This window comes from Prinia subflava, chromosome 12, assembly GCF_021018805.1.
Source record: "Prinia subflava isolate CZ2003 ecotype Zambia chromosome 12, Cam_Psub_1.2, whole genome shotgun sequence".
NCBI classification, from domain to species: Eukaryota; Metazoa; Chordata; class Aves; order Passeriformes; family Cisticolidae; genus Prinia; species Prinia subflava.
Window position 1 is genome coordinate 15,027,442 of NC_086258.1, and position 17,448 is coordinate 15,044,889.

Here is a 17,448-nt window from a genome sequence, read left to right on the forward strand (position 1 = left end):
TAGCAATTCTCATTGTTAATTTGCATAGCTGTACTGCAGTATAATACGTAACACTTCTTTAGCAAAGTTTATCTACAATCTTGTAAAAACACTAATTTTGTAGATGACTAAATACTACAGTAGACATGTATTAGCAGTTCTAAATAGTGAAACTTTTTTTCCATCTTCTAGGTACTAAATACTATTATGCCTTTTATTTATTTGTAAATATTGTGAAGTTACAAAATACACAGCAGCAGAGTATCTGAAAAGTTGTTCAACTATCTACACAGAATCTCTTTTCAGCACTCACCCTCCAGGAACTGTTGCATACTGGAATGTAAACGTGGATTTAATTTTCCCCAGGTAATCGTGCAAGCCATACACCAAAGCTTTTTGCTAGCTGCCTAATTTCTGTAGTGCCCTTATAACTCCTGTGGAATAAAAGGACCATTTTTAATTTATATATATCTTTTACAAAGACTTGAGATAGTCTTGAAGAGATCTTTGCCTCCTCCCACCTCTACTCTGCAGTGGCATTAACACAGTCCAAGCCTTTGGCTTGTTCTTGCAACCATAACTGCTTTTTTCTACATTATTCATGGGATGGTAGAATAATGTCACCCTCATTTACATTCTGGAAAGCAATACTGGAATGACAGTAAAAAAAGAGAAAAGCTTGAAACTTGGTTGAGATTTCCCCAAGAAGAACAAGACTGTTGGTTTTATTTTTAAGTTGCTGTACACCTAATAACAGCTGCTTAAATGGAAGAGAGTCACTGTGCAGCTCCAGGGTTGTTTTTACTTCTGATTTCAAGACACAGAATTTAGCTCAAAGGACTAACCAGGGCCCAGACTATTGCAGGAAAGTATTTTGTATCAAAAGCAGGCAAATTTCACAGTACTGGAATGGAGCTTGTGAAGCATTTCCTTCTAAGCAGAGTTAATCAAAACCAGCCCCCGGCCCCTTCTCCTCAAGCCCATCCCTCCTGGAAATTTGCTTTATTCTAGCATACAAAAGATGCTCATACCTGATGCATAAAAATCCAAAGTGCTAATTTATCAGAACTCAAATCATCACATGCAGATTATCTTTCATTCAGAGTAGCTTGAGGTGATTTCATGTGGTAAATATCTGATCAAGAAGAGAAATACTTGAATTCCACCTTACTCTGTGGATACCACAGCAGGTTCTGTAAACAACTTCTTAAGGCACTTACTAAAACCAGAGAGCTGACTTCAAAAAAAGGTAAATTGTCTCTCACTGCTTTCTAATTTCTTTCAAATTATCCCTAAATTTCCTAAAATACTACTACTTTATAGGACTTGTTTCTAATTTACGTTGGTTCTCACTAGTTTGATTAATAATGCCTTTAGAAAGCAGTGAACACTTTTAATTATTTAAAAAAATTTAAAAATGTGTATTTATTTATTTTACAAATCATGCAGGAGAAGCACAGACTGTTGATACAAAAAATCAAGCCATGAAGATTTTAACAGCCACCACTATAATTTTTTGATAATTCTGGAACTATGGAAAGAGTAAACTATAAAGACAGTCCCCAATGCAGAAGCTTAAAATAATTTACTGTTTCCACAAATATTTCTAATTCCTGAACATCTTTTAAGACATGAAACATGTAAGATGAGACCAGAACTAGCAGATGGCCTTCCTTATTTTTACAGAGACACTGAGGTAAGTGGAGCACCACTGCATGGCAGCAGTCTGACTCAGTTTGAGGAACAGGAACAGTCCAGCTGCAAAGAAAAGGCAGAAAAGTACATGGTTGAACTAATTCCAGCTTTAAAATCCTTTAAAAATATGTTTCAGGAGTTTAACCTTTCATACAACAGAAACATTAAGATTGTAGCAAAATCTCACAAATTTATTATCATATAAAATTGTTTCAATCACCAATAATTAGGCTGAAGTCTTGTCAAATACAAAAAGAGAAGCTTAAGAATAGAACACAATATACAAGACTAGAAGAAGTTAAATATTCCTGAACCCAAAGTAACACTGGGATAATTGTTATTTACAACATCTTGTCTAAATCTCTTGAGACCACGTTGAGCTACAGTAATAATTTCTCTACCTTTTCAGGAGATTAACATGCAGATCTGACAGCTGTAAACGATGAAAGGAATGTATATAAATATATGTACACTGAGGCATAGTGCTTTGTAAGGACTCTGTGGTCAAAGTGAAGAGCTGGATTTGGTCATTTAGACTTTGGAGGACTTGCTGCATCCTCTCTGTGCCCCCTCCCACCTTGAATTATTTATCACTTTAATTGCAAATACAGAACCAAACTTACTTGAACTAAACAGTCTCCTCAGAAAACAGCAACTTTGCCGTGGAAGTTGTGACAGTTGGTTGTTACAAAGGACTTCTTGCTGTGTGATCCACAAATTAGAGAGAAGGAGCAAGAAGTCCCCACTATTCTGAATAGTTTGTGCTTTTAATATTATGAATGCCCTTTGTGGACAAGCACCAAACAAACCCACATTTCAGCTGTGGAGAGCAGTATAAGGACAATACATATATATACATTATTTTAAATACTTATAAAAATTAATATACAAAAGGCTCTGAATATACAATAATATGGTAATTTAAAAAAATCAAACAAAGTATGGTGAGAATACCACCATTAGGCACAAAGTATTTCTGGTGTTGGCAGTTTTAAGGGAAGTCCAAAGACAGACCATTTATCATTTGTCTGGGTATTTCAAGATGAATCCCTTCAAGATAATGCAAGAACCTATTAAAAAAAAGAAGTAAAAAAGATTGTTAAAGGATTTGGATTTGTTATTTCCAAATACAAGGCAACATTTTTATTATTTTGAGAGACAAATATCCACCTTCCTTGCCTAGAATTATTTGACAAAATATTTTATGAAAATCCTTAACTACCTTCTATAATGAAATGTAGGAAGATTTAGGAAAACCCAAACTTACCTTCTTTTAGTCTTCCCTTGCTCTTTAAGCTTCTCAGACCTACAGATACTGCGGAGGGTGGGGAGGTACTCCAGGGTACTAGCTTGCTTATTGCCCAGGTTTAAAGGACTTCTGGAAAATACACTTTCAATGACAGCCAGCCTCTTCTGTGCCTTTTTGTGAGTGCTGAAACAGAGAATGAAGCTTTACTGTTTCTTACTCAAGAATGTGCAGAGATGATTTTATTTCTTTAGGATTTGGTTCAAAACTCCATTAAATTAATGTCCAGAACTGGATCCCAATGGCTCAGATGTCTGCAGCTTCTAATTGTGTGCTGCTTATGCTTACACAGCTCCACCAAGCTGCTCTCGGACAGAAACAGGAGGGCCAGCAGTTTGTTTGGCCAATGGGGAGCTCTTCAGTCTAGATAAGGATGTGAGGTTCAGTACAACCACAGCCAAAAGCATCTGTGGTCTTCAAAACCAAAGAGCATTCTGCAATTGGCATTTGCCAGAGTGTCAGTGTCAGGTCCAGTGTGTCCCCCATTAATTAAACCTGTCACAGGATGCATGCTCAGATCCACTCTGACATTGCTCCTCTGGGTGCTGCTTACAGAAGAAAGGCTCTAAGCCATTTTCCTGTTCAGACCCCTGAATGGGCTCTAAGTGCCCACTTTTACCCATGATAACTTGTTTATGTTAAAAACAATGATTCATGCCCATGCTTGACAGAATTCTTTGGTCTTTTACAACATAATAAAGGTTATTATTTGTTAGCATAAGTTAGTGCAAAGAATTTACTTGGTGTTTTGTTAGGTCTTCATCAAGCAATACCTGTGATCACACTTAACATGGGTTCAGTATGAGCAGGCACTGGGTGACAAATTTGCAGTTTGGTACTGTCAGAATCCCATTTGTATTGAAAAAGCCATTCCTCTAGTATTCTGTTATTCTGTAGGGGGTGGTGTTTGTCCATTTCTGAAGTCATTAGACTAAGGTCACCATTCCTTAACATTAGAGTCAGGCTGTTCAAGAAAAGTCACTTTTTTGCAGATTGACAGGAAGTGAATTTAAGGTTGTAAAAGCACAGTGAACAACAAATTGCAGTGTTTTGAGGCGTAGTAACAACAATCATGGTGGTATGAATGTGTATGCACCAAATCTGAAACAGTCCTACACCCTGTGAAATGCTCTTCTTGACAAATAACTGCATTATACCCCAGAAATATTAACAAAGTCTTACCTTGAATTAGCTGCCTGACTGAAGGATATGCAATTCCTTGTGTTTGAGACAGGCACAGTAAGTCCCTTCAGCTCTTCACTTTCAGGTGTTTTACTGATACTCGAAAAGGATTCCAAGTTTTGTGAAATATTAACAGAACTTTTGGTGAAGCTGAGTGCTTCAATAGCTGCCTTTATTTCACTACAGCTCTGGGAACTCCACCAATCAGTATTTTCTATACTGAACTCATCACAAAGACCATTTCTGATTTTGGCATTTGTCCAGTGAAACTCTTCACTTTTAGAAAACTCCAGTGGTTCCCTGGTGTTAGTGTTCACACAGCAATCCAGGAAGGACATGTTCTCCACAAACTCAGTCAGTGAATTCAGGCACTGAAAGACAACCGCAGACCTTTCTTCATTTGCTGAGGTTTTAGTTTTAACTTCTTTTTGTTCTTTATGCACCAACAATTTTGATTGCTTTTTATTCATTTCAGCACATGATTTAGGACTGTCTGATGGCAAAGTTATGAATTCAGCTGAATAGTTCAGCTCAGAATCAAATAAGTCACTATCATCCAATATCTCAAGCCTTTTCTGAGCCTTTGCCTTTTTAGACCTACTCTTCCCGGAGCAAGAACTCTTAGTAGATCTGTCTTTTGAAGAAACTACAGTAGTCCTTTCAAGTATGGACTTGGAGGCTTCAGACTGGCTTGACAGAACTTGCACTGGTAAGGGAAGAATAAGTTCAAGATTACTATATACAAAATCCACATGCTTCATCTGGAATTCTGTGAGGAGCTGCATCAATTTATTCCATTCCTCCATGGTTGTGATTTTGTGCTGTAAAATAATAATCATGAAAGCTTTATCAATATATTAAAATATATTTATTAAAAATAAAAATGTTATTACAGAAACTCTCACACTCCTGGCTTTATGCTTATGAGGTGAGGGACTGTTTTGCTTGCAGGAGACCACCCCAGTCCAGATTGTACTTAATAACCACTATTATTATTATTATTATTATTATTATTATGATTATTATTCTCTAATTTCTACAATAAACCTTTTCAGAGGTTTGTTTCTAAGATGATGCTATTCCTGGTGATGGTTACACTCAACTGTCTGGCAATCATTCAAAGTATTACCAAGTCAACTATAAAAATACCTTAAGAAATGTAAACAAATCTTCTGAAGGCAGCAGGATGTTCTTAAGGCCAAGCAATGTCTCTACACAGCCCGTATCACATTTAGGAAACTCCTGAAGATGTGCACCATCAGCTGGAGAAAAATCCACCTTGGAATCATTCCACTTTGCAGGATGAACGGCATTGTCTGCCTTCCTCGTCTCTTCTCCTGCACACAGATAACAGGCTTTACTTGAAAGGGAACAACTGCCTCATGGAATGGAATTTCCACCTCTCTGCCTCAGTTCCTGTCACAAAGGTGCTGTAGCTGTCCCCTCCTGCTGCAGTGCTGGAGGAGCAGCAGCTGAAATGAGGCATCCCCGTGCCCACATCACAGCGCTACCAACCCGCTCCTGATCCACAAGTAACCTCTGAAGGAGGCTGGGCCTCACTTGTCTCTCCCTGTCACTCCCTCACACCCCTAAACTCTTCTGAATCCTTTGGGATCAAGTTCCTACCCCTGCCTGCTTGCCAGCTGTCCCATTTTTACTCCTTTTTCAGCTCTGCTTCTTCTAGGTGAATTGCCAACCCAGCTACATGGATAAAAACTTCAAATTCTGAGAAAAATTACTGCTGGTTCTTTTCTTTGCCCAGTTTTGCTACTCAGAACATGAAAGGGAGACAGTAAGTACATAATGACAGGCAATAAAACTCAAAATATAATTCCTTATGCATTAGGCATTGAAGAAGCTAAAAACAGCAGAAGGTCCCCCCTCGAATATTTAGGAGTCGTACAAGAAGTTACCATTTATTCATACATGTCTAAGGCTGCTTTGATTTAGTCAGATTCATATTTAGAGAGATACTTTTTAAAGATTAAATAAATCAACACACCATGAGGTGCCAAACTCTTCTCCTTCAAGCATCCACCTCCACTCCTGACCCAGAACTGCAGGCACAGCACACTGTGTCTGATGTCACAGCCGTTGGAGGTGAGGAGAGCAGCCAGGTCCCTCTGGTCTGTGCGCAGGTTCTCAGCCAGGCACAGGCACTGCAGGTAGCTCACGGCGTTTACCTGAGCAAGAGTTACACACACAGCACTGAAACAGCTCCTGCCAGCCACGCTGCAGGAGTCACACAACAGCAAATGGTTCTGTTTACACGTGTGATACATTCTGCCTTTTAATAGAGAAGATTAGTTTATTAAATTGGATTACAGTTAGATTAAAAGCTGTAAGGAAAAGCAAACTACCCAAATCTATGTAGCCTATGCCAGAGAATTCAGTTCAGTTTAGAAATTCAGCTGAATAAAAACAAACACACCAACATATTCTGCTTATGGTCATGGGGGTACCTACAGCTTGCCTCTCATCACCAGTGATCAGCTTTTACTGAACTATATCAGTTTTAAAGGTTTTTCTTGCATTCTTACTTTTAATTCTGCAATTGCCTGGAAGTCCAACAGGTTTTCAGTTTCACGTTAAGAAATTTCCTCTTCTGAATAATTAAGTACTTCTGATTCTCATTTATTTAAGTTTTTCATCTAATACATAGCTGCAAATAAAACTATTTGCTACAGAACACTAGTGTTTACATTAAAGGAACAACCCATAATATTTCTAAAATAACTCCTATACTTTTTAATGAATGAACCAGTACTGGCATAACCAACCTTCAGGTCAGAGCTACCAGATATTTATCTAATTACATTCTAAAAACTCAATGAAGTGATTCATGGTGTTCTTACTGTAATTCTCTGAATTACCACTGAATTCTTTGGAAAAGAAATCTTCCATGCTAGTAAAACAGCTCCTACATGTAAAGATAAATTCATTCTACACATCCTTACATAAACCCCAAAAACATGTCTGTCTCTGATCTAACAAATAAGTTATATGAGAAATGTATAAACCTACCCCAACATTTAAATTTCAAACCAAAATCAGCTGACAATTACTTGCTTAGGATGTACCTGCATTTCTAGAGACTTACCAAGGAAGGGGTTTTAAAGTTGATCTCCTCGAAATAGCCATCAAACATGAAGCTGAATGTTGGATCTATAAAGAGAGATCAGTGAACTGTCATGACATTGTTCAAACCTGGTTTTTTCTTTATCCATTAGTGCAGACAGTACTTTTATTCAAACACACAAATACTTGCTTTACAGTCTCCACTCATTTACTTTTCCATTTAGGAGCAGTATTCAACCATCACCTTTTACAGCCTCTAATTAAAAGTGACACTTCTGTCTGCAAAGCCTAATTACTGTCACAAACACCACTCACCATTGGTGGTAAGAATTACAGGTCTCTTTGCTGTTGCCATGAATGTCTTTATTGCACTTAGAAATCCTGCATCTTCATCAAATATTATATCCACCTACAGAAAACAAACACAGCCTGAGCAGCAGTTGCAAGCTGTGAGCACAGTCACAGCACATTTCATGTGAATTTTACCTCTTCAAAAAGAATGAGAGATGTTGCACTTTTCCTGTTGTGTTCTCCTCCTTCTTCTTTGTTTATTGACTTAATCTGAGCATCTTTCTTTAGTTCCAGTGAGTTCTGAGTATTTCCTGTAGATGAATGAATAACTGAGCAGGAAGGAAGAGTGGAACCATTCAATGCTTTCCAGGTACTGCCTTCAAAAATCCCCCAGGTATCAAATGCTGCAGAGAATCTGTTCTTTTCTCCACACAGAGTGTAGCATTTCCATCTCCAAAGGTAATTAATTATTAAAAAGGAATACCTACCTCCATTTTTTCCTTCAGATGTCCCTTCTCCATCAGTACCTTTACGTTTGGCAGAAATTTTGAAGTAGTTTGCAAGTGTTTTAGGGGGCAAGCTTCGTTTTAGTCCTGCTCCTTTTGGTGACAGTGGAGGTTTTCTTGGAGAAATAACTTTCTTTGGAGAACACATTTTTTCTGCAAGGTATGTTTTATATTAAACTTCATTTGGAGATATAATGTCTAACTGATACTTCTCAGACAAATTTAAAGTAAAACCCATTTTTTATCTATGGTAAATGAGAGGTTTACTGTGCTGATTTTTGCTTGTTTTCCTTTTCTCTTGTTATAGGAAAAGCTTTCTGTTCAACTCTCTATTCAAATGCTCCACCACTGCAGAAATAATGTAGTCAGGAGTCATTATTTTAATAAAGTCATAATTTAATTTGGTCTTTAGTTGTGTTAGCCAACAGACCAGTTCTTGCTATTAGGGCCAAGTAAGCTTAATCTGTTGTCTTTTTAAAAACAACAAACATCTAAAATTTGTTTTGGGAATTCAGTCTTTAACAACCTCCTCCCCTCCATAAAACCTACCCCACAATTCAGACCAGACAAGAACCACAGACACTTACTTGGTGACTTGGAAGTGCTGCAGCTGTTGAAAAAGCAAGGCTTGTGTGCATTCACACCTTTTTTATCCACTTGGTGAGACTGAGTAGCTTCTTTCAGCTGGGACAGAATCTGTCTGCCACTACGCTGGCAAGAGGCGTTGACTTCAAATATCTGCAATGGTATTTAATTCATAAAAGAAAAAAAAATTATAGACATCTTGTATTACAAATGCTTTTGTATCATTAGTTATAAATAAGAAAAATGCACTGAGGAAACAAAGAACTGCACAAACCTTAAACCCCAGCTCCTGAGCACAAGCATACACTGCAGCAGTTTTCCCCACCCCTGGTGGGCCAGTTATCAGGACTGTATTGCAAAGGGTTGTCTCCTCCTCAATATCAGAATTACTGTCCTTAAAGTCAAGGCTGCTTAAAGAATCTGTAGAATTATTAAAAAGAAAAGAAAGGATTACTGTTATTTTTTGCCAACTTTTAACGAAAGAGAAGCTTTATTAATTCTATCAGTACCTTCTTGCTCTTGGTCCTCCTTTTCACTTTTCTGATTTCGTTTTTCTTCCAAATCAGCTCTCTTTTTCCATTCTTTTAGCCAACTATAAAAGGAAGGAACAAAACAAGAATAAAAATTGCTGGTGAATTAAGTGAACCAAATTAAGATGGAACAGAACATAAAACTAGAGGACATCAGCCACTGGTTATCCCATAGAAACCTATCAAGTCCTTTCAGATAAAAGCAAAAAAAAAGTTCAGGATTTGATTCTTTTGTAGAAAAGCTTTCCTTTATCATTCTCCATTCTGTTAGCTGATTGGTATAAAAACAAGTCATTTGCTGAACTATTTATTCACTCATAATTCAGTGTTGTTTAGTCAGGTGGATCTTTAAATTCTGTGTAAGAGCCACAGCAGTAACTTAAGCCCACACAGAAAATTTAACTGAAAGCACGATGTGTTAGGTGGAGTTCAGTGCTAAATTCCTGTCAAAAGCAGGCAGCACAGAAAGGTCAGGATCAGGGAAGTACAGATAAGTCCTGCTCTCTCAGTACTTGAGCATTATCAAGTAATATGATGTTTTGAGTTATTTTAGGAATGGATCCATGTTCCAGCTTCTGACCTGTGTAGCCTTTCAATTTCTTTCTTGTTCCCTACAAGTTCACTGGAATCTTGAGGCTGATATTTTTCTGTCCAGAGCATGTCTTCCGTTTCCACACCTACAGAAAAAATATTGTCCATTTTTAAACAGTTCTTCATGTAACAGAAATTATCCAATCTAGCAGAGTATTAGGACTAGATATGATTTTTACATCACAGTGGAAATCTGACATACATCACACATGCACTTCCTCAAATCAAAGATTAAAGTGAGCCAGGAAATGCAGTTACCTGGAAGTGCACTTGGATCTGATAAACACCCAGTGTCTTCTGTCACACCATCAGCTTTCTGGGTCTTGTTTTTCATTCCATGTGTGTCTTGTCCTGTCTCTGCCTGTTTCTCTCCAGATATGGGTGGAATAAGGTTCCTGCAAACTCTTGATTTCATTTCGGTCTCTGTACTTTCAAGCTGTTTTCTCCTTTTTGATTTGCGCTCTTCTGTTTCTTTCCTTTTCCTCTTTGTTTCCTTCCAACTGTCAGGATGTTTCTCAGTTACATCAAGGTTTGCAGTGCCATCTCTGCTTTCTAAGGAAGGAAATTGCATCCATTTAAAATTTCAGGCTATGTCCATTACGACTGTACATTTGCTTAAGCCACATTTGAAGGATTTGGTCAAAATAACCTAAAATTTGAGGATCAACTTATTCCAACAACAAGTATTCCTTCAGTAACGTATTTTTAAAAATTCCCAGTTGTTTTTTAATGCCAGAGAGAGTTGAGGGTGGTTTTCTCCCTACACAAATTCCTAACCTTGTGTACAGTTTTCCAAAGCCTGCCGTTCTGTTTGCTTTTGCAGGAACCTGGAGTAGTATTTTCTCACTGGAAACTGAGAATTAGAAGCCAGGATCTCATCTAGCAAATCCTTCTTGAATGCATCAGGAAAAGCTGGGCGGTGGCCTGAAAGCTGGAAAACACACACAGAGAATGACTCAAAAACTTTGCACAGAATGCTTTGCATAATTTAAACTGGTAGTATCTTGTTAAAATCAGAGATTAACAGAAACTATTATGAACTGATGAGACCTGTCTAATGGTAAGATGCAAAATGGGAAACTCGCACACAGGGAAATTGAAAAAAACCCAGCAAATTACAGGACTGAAACAAATTCAAACAACAGGATTTACTGAAAACATAACTCCAAACAAATATCAAAACAAATTGAATTTTAAAGTACTAACCACAGGTGCAGAACAATTTCCAGCTTGTTTTGAATTCACAGTGGAAAATTCCCCAAGTGAGAGAGTGATTTTTGTGACGTTGGTGACTTCAGTGCTCAGTTCCCTCAGCTTAGTTAACAGAGGACATGATGGTGATTGCAATTTCCACATTGGAGAACCTACAAAAGAACCCCCAGCAAAACCAAAACAAGAGTTAACTTCTATTCTGGGGAAAATAAATGGGCTGGTCATCTTTCTTTTGTGAAGTCTTTTCTCTTTGTCAGAAGGAAATGGTTTCTGCCCAAATCAGTCCAATGTAATCTTTATTCTACAAACTGGAACTTAACAGATCGACTTTTTTGACAGAATATTAAGAATTTTGCATCTTTACCCATGCATGTATAGACTACTTTAGCATCAATATAATTTGTAAATCTCACTGGAAGCTTCTAAGTTTTGTTCTCCTACTGAGACACAAAACAAGAGGAAACTCTCACCTATTCCTAAGTTGTTCAAATTCTTTTTCTGCACAAATTCCTCAGAAATTACGATGTCCATTTAAACAAACCCCAAATGCTTAACAAAAGCTTACAGTCATCCTTCTGCTGTACATGGACAACAGTCTGAAAAGAGGAACTTGCAAGGGAATATGCTTCCATTGCTGCTGCCTTCTTTGCAATCTGCCTTTTCAGTGACTCTGGCAACCCGCTCATCAGAAATTCACGTTTTGCTCTGAATGGATCATCATCCTGAGAATTTTCAGATGCATCTTGGCTTTAATGAAAACAGAAAAGAAAAAGAAAGAAAATAAGATAGAATGAGTAGAACTTCCAGCTATGCAAGGCTGGATTTGATCACATTCTCTTCCAAATGAGTTATAGATAGTCTGTCAGAACTGCTAAAATTAATTTTAATGTAGTTAGTTTGAAATTAATTCTGTGTTAAAAAATTAATCTATAAAATATCTCATTGGTTTTGTATTTTTCATATGCAATTTGGGATTTCTTTTTAATTAGACATCAACTACATTTCCAGACATCTAATATCGTTCTAAAATGGTTGAGGAACTTGCCACGATATCCCTAAAATTTTGCAAGCAGATTAAAATATTAATCAGTATAAAAGTCATGAATATTTATAGCACATTTCAGCAAGTGTATTTAAATCTGTAAAATGAAGAATGTTAAAGTAACCTTGAAATCTATTTTGATTTTTAAGCACTCTTGACAACTGACCTGCTCTCATCAAAGATCACAATTGGTTCACCTGCAGAGCTCTGAGCATTTTTACCTAGGCAGGAGGGTGGACATCCCAGTTTCCCTTTAAAAAGGTAAAAAAAACATTATTAGATTAGCACTGATACAAGATTCTAACCTTGCTTCTGCAGTCACTACCTGTATGTTCGATTTAACATCATCAGGGAATCTCCTTTTCTTAAGGGAAAGTTGAATATTTTAACTAAATTCATTATAGCTTTATTTCTAATTATTTCCTCAGTATAGATGCTATTTTCTAACATCAGTAAAAAAAAGGAGATGCAACAAAACATGGATACAACTGACAATTTTTTAAAAAAAGTTTTCTCCAAATGAAGAAAAAGCAAAACAACACATGTAAATAACCTCTGCACTATTAATTCATTTCAAAAGAGAAGGTATATATTGAAGTGTTATACAAGATAAATCAGAAAAATTAATTAATTAATATACTGCAAAGGCAGCTTTATGAAATAAAGTTGCAATAGTCAATAATATAGAAGTTTCTATGATAAAAAATAAACACATTCAGTAAAACCCAATTACCATTGGAGTTCTTTGCAAGCTTCAAGGTTTTAGACTTCTTCCCCAAAACATCATTTAAGCTCCGAAGTTTCTTTCCCTTCACACTGTGCTCTGTAGTAGTGACATTGTCCACACTTGAACCCAGAATTATTACTGATTCCTAGAGGAAAAGCAAATAAGTAAGAAAGGACACCCAACTTTTCCTCCTTTATTAACAACACATTGCAGATATCTACCTTAGCTTACAAACATTTCGTGTAAGAATCAAGTAGGAATCGTTTGTGTTGCTTTTATCAATCACAAATATATAAAATATTCCCCCAGAGTACAGCCTTACATCACTTTCTTCTGATTTCTTCTTGTCAGCTCGAGCCTGCTGTCGAGACGAGCGCCTCACAGGAGCTGCTGAGTCTTCATTCACTTTTGATCTGCTCTGCTGTATGGCCTTTGCTTTTTCAATCAGCTGCTTTGCTTTGGATATGTTTTTAGAAGTGGAGTTTATCTGTTAACAAAGAATAAATCAAAGGAAATAGCAATTAATAGCACTGTCTTCACTAAGTACTTTGCACGTAAATATAATTTTTCACTTTTGCAGATGTATGTAATTGTTGCAAAAATTCATTGGCATCAAAAAGAAAATGAAATAATTGAAAGGACAATGAAACCAAGACGATATCAACAGTTTTCAAAAGGGAGTGAGAGCCCTGTGAGGAGATCCCAAATTTTTTCATGGAACAAATAAAATATAAGCAGTGACATTCTTACACAGCTGTTCTGCTGTGCCCAGACTCTATCACAAATCACTGGATTTGGGTTGGGAAAGACCTCTGAGATCATCAAGTCCAACCTCTGGCCAACCACCACCTTATCAAATAAATCAATAAGTGTGACATTCAGTCCCTTCTCTATCCCACCCTCAGAACTGCAGCACAGCAGCACAGCACGCTATTTTATGGGGTTTTTCTGTTATGAACGGTGGATTTTTACTAATAAAACATGTTTTAAGATCTAAGGTACAAGAAACTGTCAAATTTCATCGTAAGTCAGAGTGTATTCCCTTTCCATAGGGCAGCTGGCAGCTGTCATATTGTATTACACTAGATTATTGCACAATACTGAATACACCACAATTATACCCATAGAGGAAATGACAAAATACTGACACCAGTTGTTACATAAATTACCTTTGTGCTTTTGGAGTGAGACTCTTCATTTTTCACTGCTTCTTGCAAAGCTTTATTTGATTTTGTAGCTGCTTTGATACGTGTAAACCTCATTCTAATTAGGGAAAAAAGTATTATGAAATTATTACTGGTTAATAAAGGGAAACGTTACTCTCAACCTCATTTTCAAAAGCCTTTAAAAACACAGTGCTGTAACCAGAAGCAACTCCCCAGCTGGTGGTTGAGGTTTTTTTGTTGTTTGGTTGGGGTTTTTTTTGATGTCTTTAGTACAAACACATTTGTAGTCAGCTTTGGTTCCTCTCTATTTTTACCCACCATGATCAGCATCCATGCAACTTTGATACACAACCCATTTATAATTATGTCTCATTTTCACAATACTTGCATACAATTAATGGGCAAAAAGGTAGAGTATACTGTAAAAGGTTTACCTTATTGGGCTGTTTCCATCACAGGGCACAGTGATCACCTCAGCTCTGTACATGCTGCTTTCCCTGCAGGACTGTCTGCGAGCTTTTGGGGTGGAAGTCTCCAATGGGCAGGCACTTAATTCAGCTGCAGAACAGGCACTTTTAGCCCTGGCCTTTTTAGGTGTAACATTGGTTGATGTTTTGGTTTTCTGCTGCCTTAAACTCCTCCTTAACTCACTCACTTCTGGACTTGATGAGATTATTACATCCAAGGTGTTTTCCACAGCAACAACACTAGCATCTGAATCCTCTTCTCCAGTATAATTGCTGGTGTTTAAGACATCAGTTTCCTTAGTTTCTGAAGTCTTCTTTCTTCTGTTTCCCTTTTTCTGAACTTTCCTAGATCTTCTGGATTTAGTTCTATTGCTTTTAGGTTTAGAATGTGTGTATTTGTTCACATAATCTTCTGGTATCTCACTTTCTAATCCTTTATTTGAAGGAACGACCTCTTCAGATCCTTCTTTTTCTTTTGAAGACTTTGCAGCAGCTTGCTTTTGTTTTCCAGTGGCCTTTTTAACTCCACTTTTTGTTACATCTGCTGTTGGTTGTCTAAAAGCTTTCATAAACTGATGCTTTTCTTCCAGAGTACATTTTGGCCTCAGGGAATCCGACCCCGGAGTCTCCAGTACAGCCAGCTCCAATTCTTCTTCCTCAATAACAACATTGGATTTTCTTTTCTGAGTCACCTGCTCGGTTTGCTCACTGTCCAGGAGAGCTGGGCTGCTTTCTTTGTCCCCTGCACGTCCTTTCTGCTTCAGAAAGATGGAAGCTATTTTCCTAGAGTCTCTCTGCTCCCTGTGTGAGGGAGGCGGTTTGGGGGGAATGGAATGGACTTGTGCAAGGACAGTCACTGTTCTGAGGGGCAGCTGCTGGGATTCCTCACACCTTTCTGGGTCAGTGATGCTGTCACTTTTGTCCACTTCACTGGCTGTACCAGAAGTGTCCATTGCTGGCTTGGTGTCTTCAACATTATTTTCTCCCTGACTTCTCAGGAAGTCCTCAAATGACACTGTTACTATACAATTATTTACCTGGGATGTCCCATCGTCCGTATGAAGCTCAAAACTGGAATCACCACCAGCAGCATCATACTCTGCTACTGGATTTGTCTTCTCTTCAGTTTCCTTTTTACACGTTTCATTCGTGTGCTTTTCCACAGAAGAGCTTTCAGACAAATCAGTATTTACTTTGTGCTTCCTTTTCCTTGATTTTCTTACCCTATTTTTTGATCCATTTGTTTCACAACTGAAGTTTTTTGCATTTTTTCTGGAGGGGACAAGGTTTGGGACGTTCTCTCTTTGATCATTATCTTCTGCTAATTCTCTTACACATTTTTTGTCCACTAGAGTACAAGAAGCAAGAGAGTCATTACTGTCTTGTTGCATTCCTGTAGTTACTCTGCCATCATCACTACTAATTTCTATTTCAAGATCATTCTCAGATTCTTTAATTTCTTTTGGCATATTATTTAAATTAACTTTCTTCGCCTTTCTCTTCCGCTTTAAAGATGGCTTGAAGGATGATTTACACTCCTTGTCATCAGCATCCAACAGTGTTTTATTTTCTCCAGCTTCTACTGGGAATTCAGCATTCTCAGCTGCAGATGTCTTTTTAAAATAATCCAAGATATTGTTGGATTTTGGTGAGGACAATGCTTTATCCACTGGCTTTGCTAATGGTGAAAAATACCTTGTGATTGTTTTTACAGAAGCTTCTTCCTCCCGCCGCTTCTTGCATGGCTGTAAAAGGTACATGAATCTTAGTTTTAAAAAACTTAAGATGACTTAAGTAGAACTTTTTCTATTTTCTAAGACAAAAATTCATGTTAACGTGCTCAGACTGGGCATGCATCAACTATATCTCCATGTTTTCAAAGGCCATCTGAGCTTGAAATAAAGATTCTGCTGTTTCAAATTAATAAAAATCCTGTTCTGAAACCTTGAGATGATCAAAACTGAAAGGGATCACAAGGTCTTCAGAACAGGTCTGCAGAGATTTCACAGTACTGGAAGTCTGAAAGTCGAGGTCAATTCAGAGATCGACCTTGAGGTGTTGCCCACAGCATGTCTGGAGCATTTAAGAGGGAATTCCAACATCACTTAAAAAGGCCTGATCCTACCGTAAACATCTGACATATCTTAGGAAGACAATGTACCTCTAAGAGTACTTAAAGTAAATGAGCACAAGAGAATTCTTATCTCGCATAATGATTCAAACTATAAACGAGCATCTACCTCTAAAACTCCAAGAAAGACTTTGGCTCATAAAGACTTTTATAACTCCTGGTTTAGCAGAAACTGACCTCCTCTGGAATCGCACCCTCTGAAGCAGAAAATGTCTCTTCCCAAAGCCCCTCGAATGAGTTAATGACAGCCCGGCCCGGGGGGCTGCGCCGACCCTCAGCAGCGCCGGGAGCACGGCCGGGCCCTCACACCTCCCCGGTACACCGGAGGGGCCGTGTCAGGGCAGAACGCCAAAGGGGGCGAACGCCAAAGGGGGCGAACGCCAAAGGGGGCGAACGCCAAAGGGGGCGAACGCCAAAGGGGCGCCCCCGTGTCGCTATCACACACACCCCCGGCCAGCCTCAACTCCTCTCTCCGCCCTCACAGCGCGACCCCCGGCCCGCGTCCCCACCTGAACGTCGCCGTCGTTCCCGGGGAGCAGGGGAGAGGCGGCCGCCGCGGCCACGGTGACCCTGCCCACCATGCCCGGCCGCTGCGGGCGCGGAGCCCTCCCGGCTCGCTCGGGGCGGGGGAGCGCGGAGCCCTCGGCCCCGGGCGGTGCCTCAGGGGCGCGGGGCGCGCGCCGCCGCCATGGCCCCGATGGCGCCGCCTGACGGGCGCGCGCGCCGGGCGGGCGGAAAAAGCGCGCGCGGGACCAGATTCGGATCCTCCGCGCGGAAGGCGGGGGGCGGGGCCTGCGGCCGCTCCCGCGTGACCCGCGCGCGCTGCCCAATGGCCGCCCGTTGTCGCGGTCACGTGACGCGGGCGAACCGGCGCGCGGTCACCGCGCCCCTTCTCCGCCGAGGCCACGCCCCCTCCCGCTCCCTCTCCCGCCTTCGCCGCTGTCAGTCGCGTTTTCGCGC

The 17,448-nt window shown here is 39.2% G+C and overlaps 1 protein-coding gene across 2 annotated transcripts; it reads right to left on the minus strand.

Annotated features, from left to right (window-relative positions):
- Positions 1–373: 373 nt before the first annotated feature.
- ATAD5 (ATPase family AAA domain containing 5) lies at positions 374–17,398 on the minus strand. Of its 2 annotated transcripts, XR_010081984.1 has the most exons (24): positions 16,998–17,398; positions 14,325–16,102; positions 13,894–13,987; positions 13,047–13,211; positions 12,731–12,869; positions 12,164–12,248; positions 11,521–11,702; positions 10,950–11,107; positions 10,521–10,674; positions 10,002–10,295; positions 9,733–9,829; positions 9,132–9,214; positions 8,897–9,042; positions 8,625–8,775; positions 8,020–8,190; positions 7,727–7,842; positions 7,556–7,649; positions 7,263–7,327; positions 6,165–6,345; positions 5,312–5,499; positions 4,163–4,983; positions 2,942–3,106; positions 2,298–2,744; positions 374–1,737 (listed from the first exon to the last, which is right to left on the minus strand). XR_010081984.1 is itself a non-coding variant. In XM_063409707.1 (23 exons), the coding sequence occupies exons 1-23, from the start codon at positions 17,067–17,069 to the stop codon at positions 2,666–2,668; spliced, it is 5,478 nt and encodes a 1,825-aa protein (XP_063265777.1). In that variant the 5' UTR covers positions 17,070–17,398; the 3' UTR covers positions 377–2,665. The 2 variants fall into 2 exon arrangements, 1 of the variants encoding a protein (XP_063265777.1); XM_063409707.1 differs by having other exon boundaries at positions 377–2,744.
- Between the last annotated feature and the right edge of the window lie 50 nt (positions 17,399–17,448).

Coding starts and splice junctions, on each gene's coding strand:
- ATAD5 (XM_063409707.1), bottom strand. CDS start 17,069: ATGGTGGGCAGGGTCACCGTGGCCGCGGCGGCCGCCTCTCCCCTGCTC. Junction 12,870..13,046: donor AGAAATCAGAAGAAAGTGAT/GTAAGGCTGTAC, acceptor CTTTTCCTCTAG/GAATCAGTAATAATTCTGGG. Junction 10,296..10,520: donor TTTGGAAAACTGTACACAAG/GTTAGGAATTTG, acceptor TTCCTTCCTTAG/AAAGCAGAGATGGCACTGCA.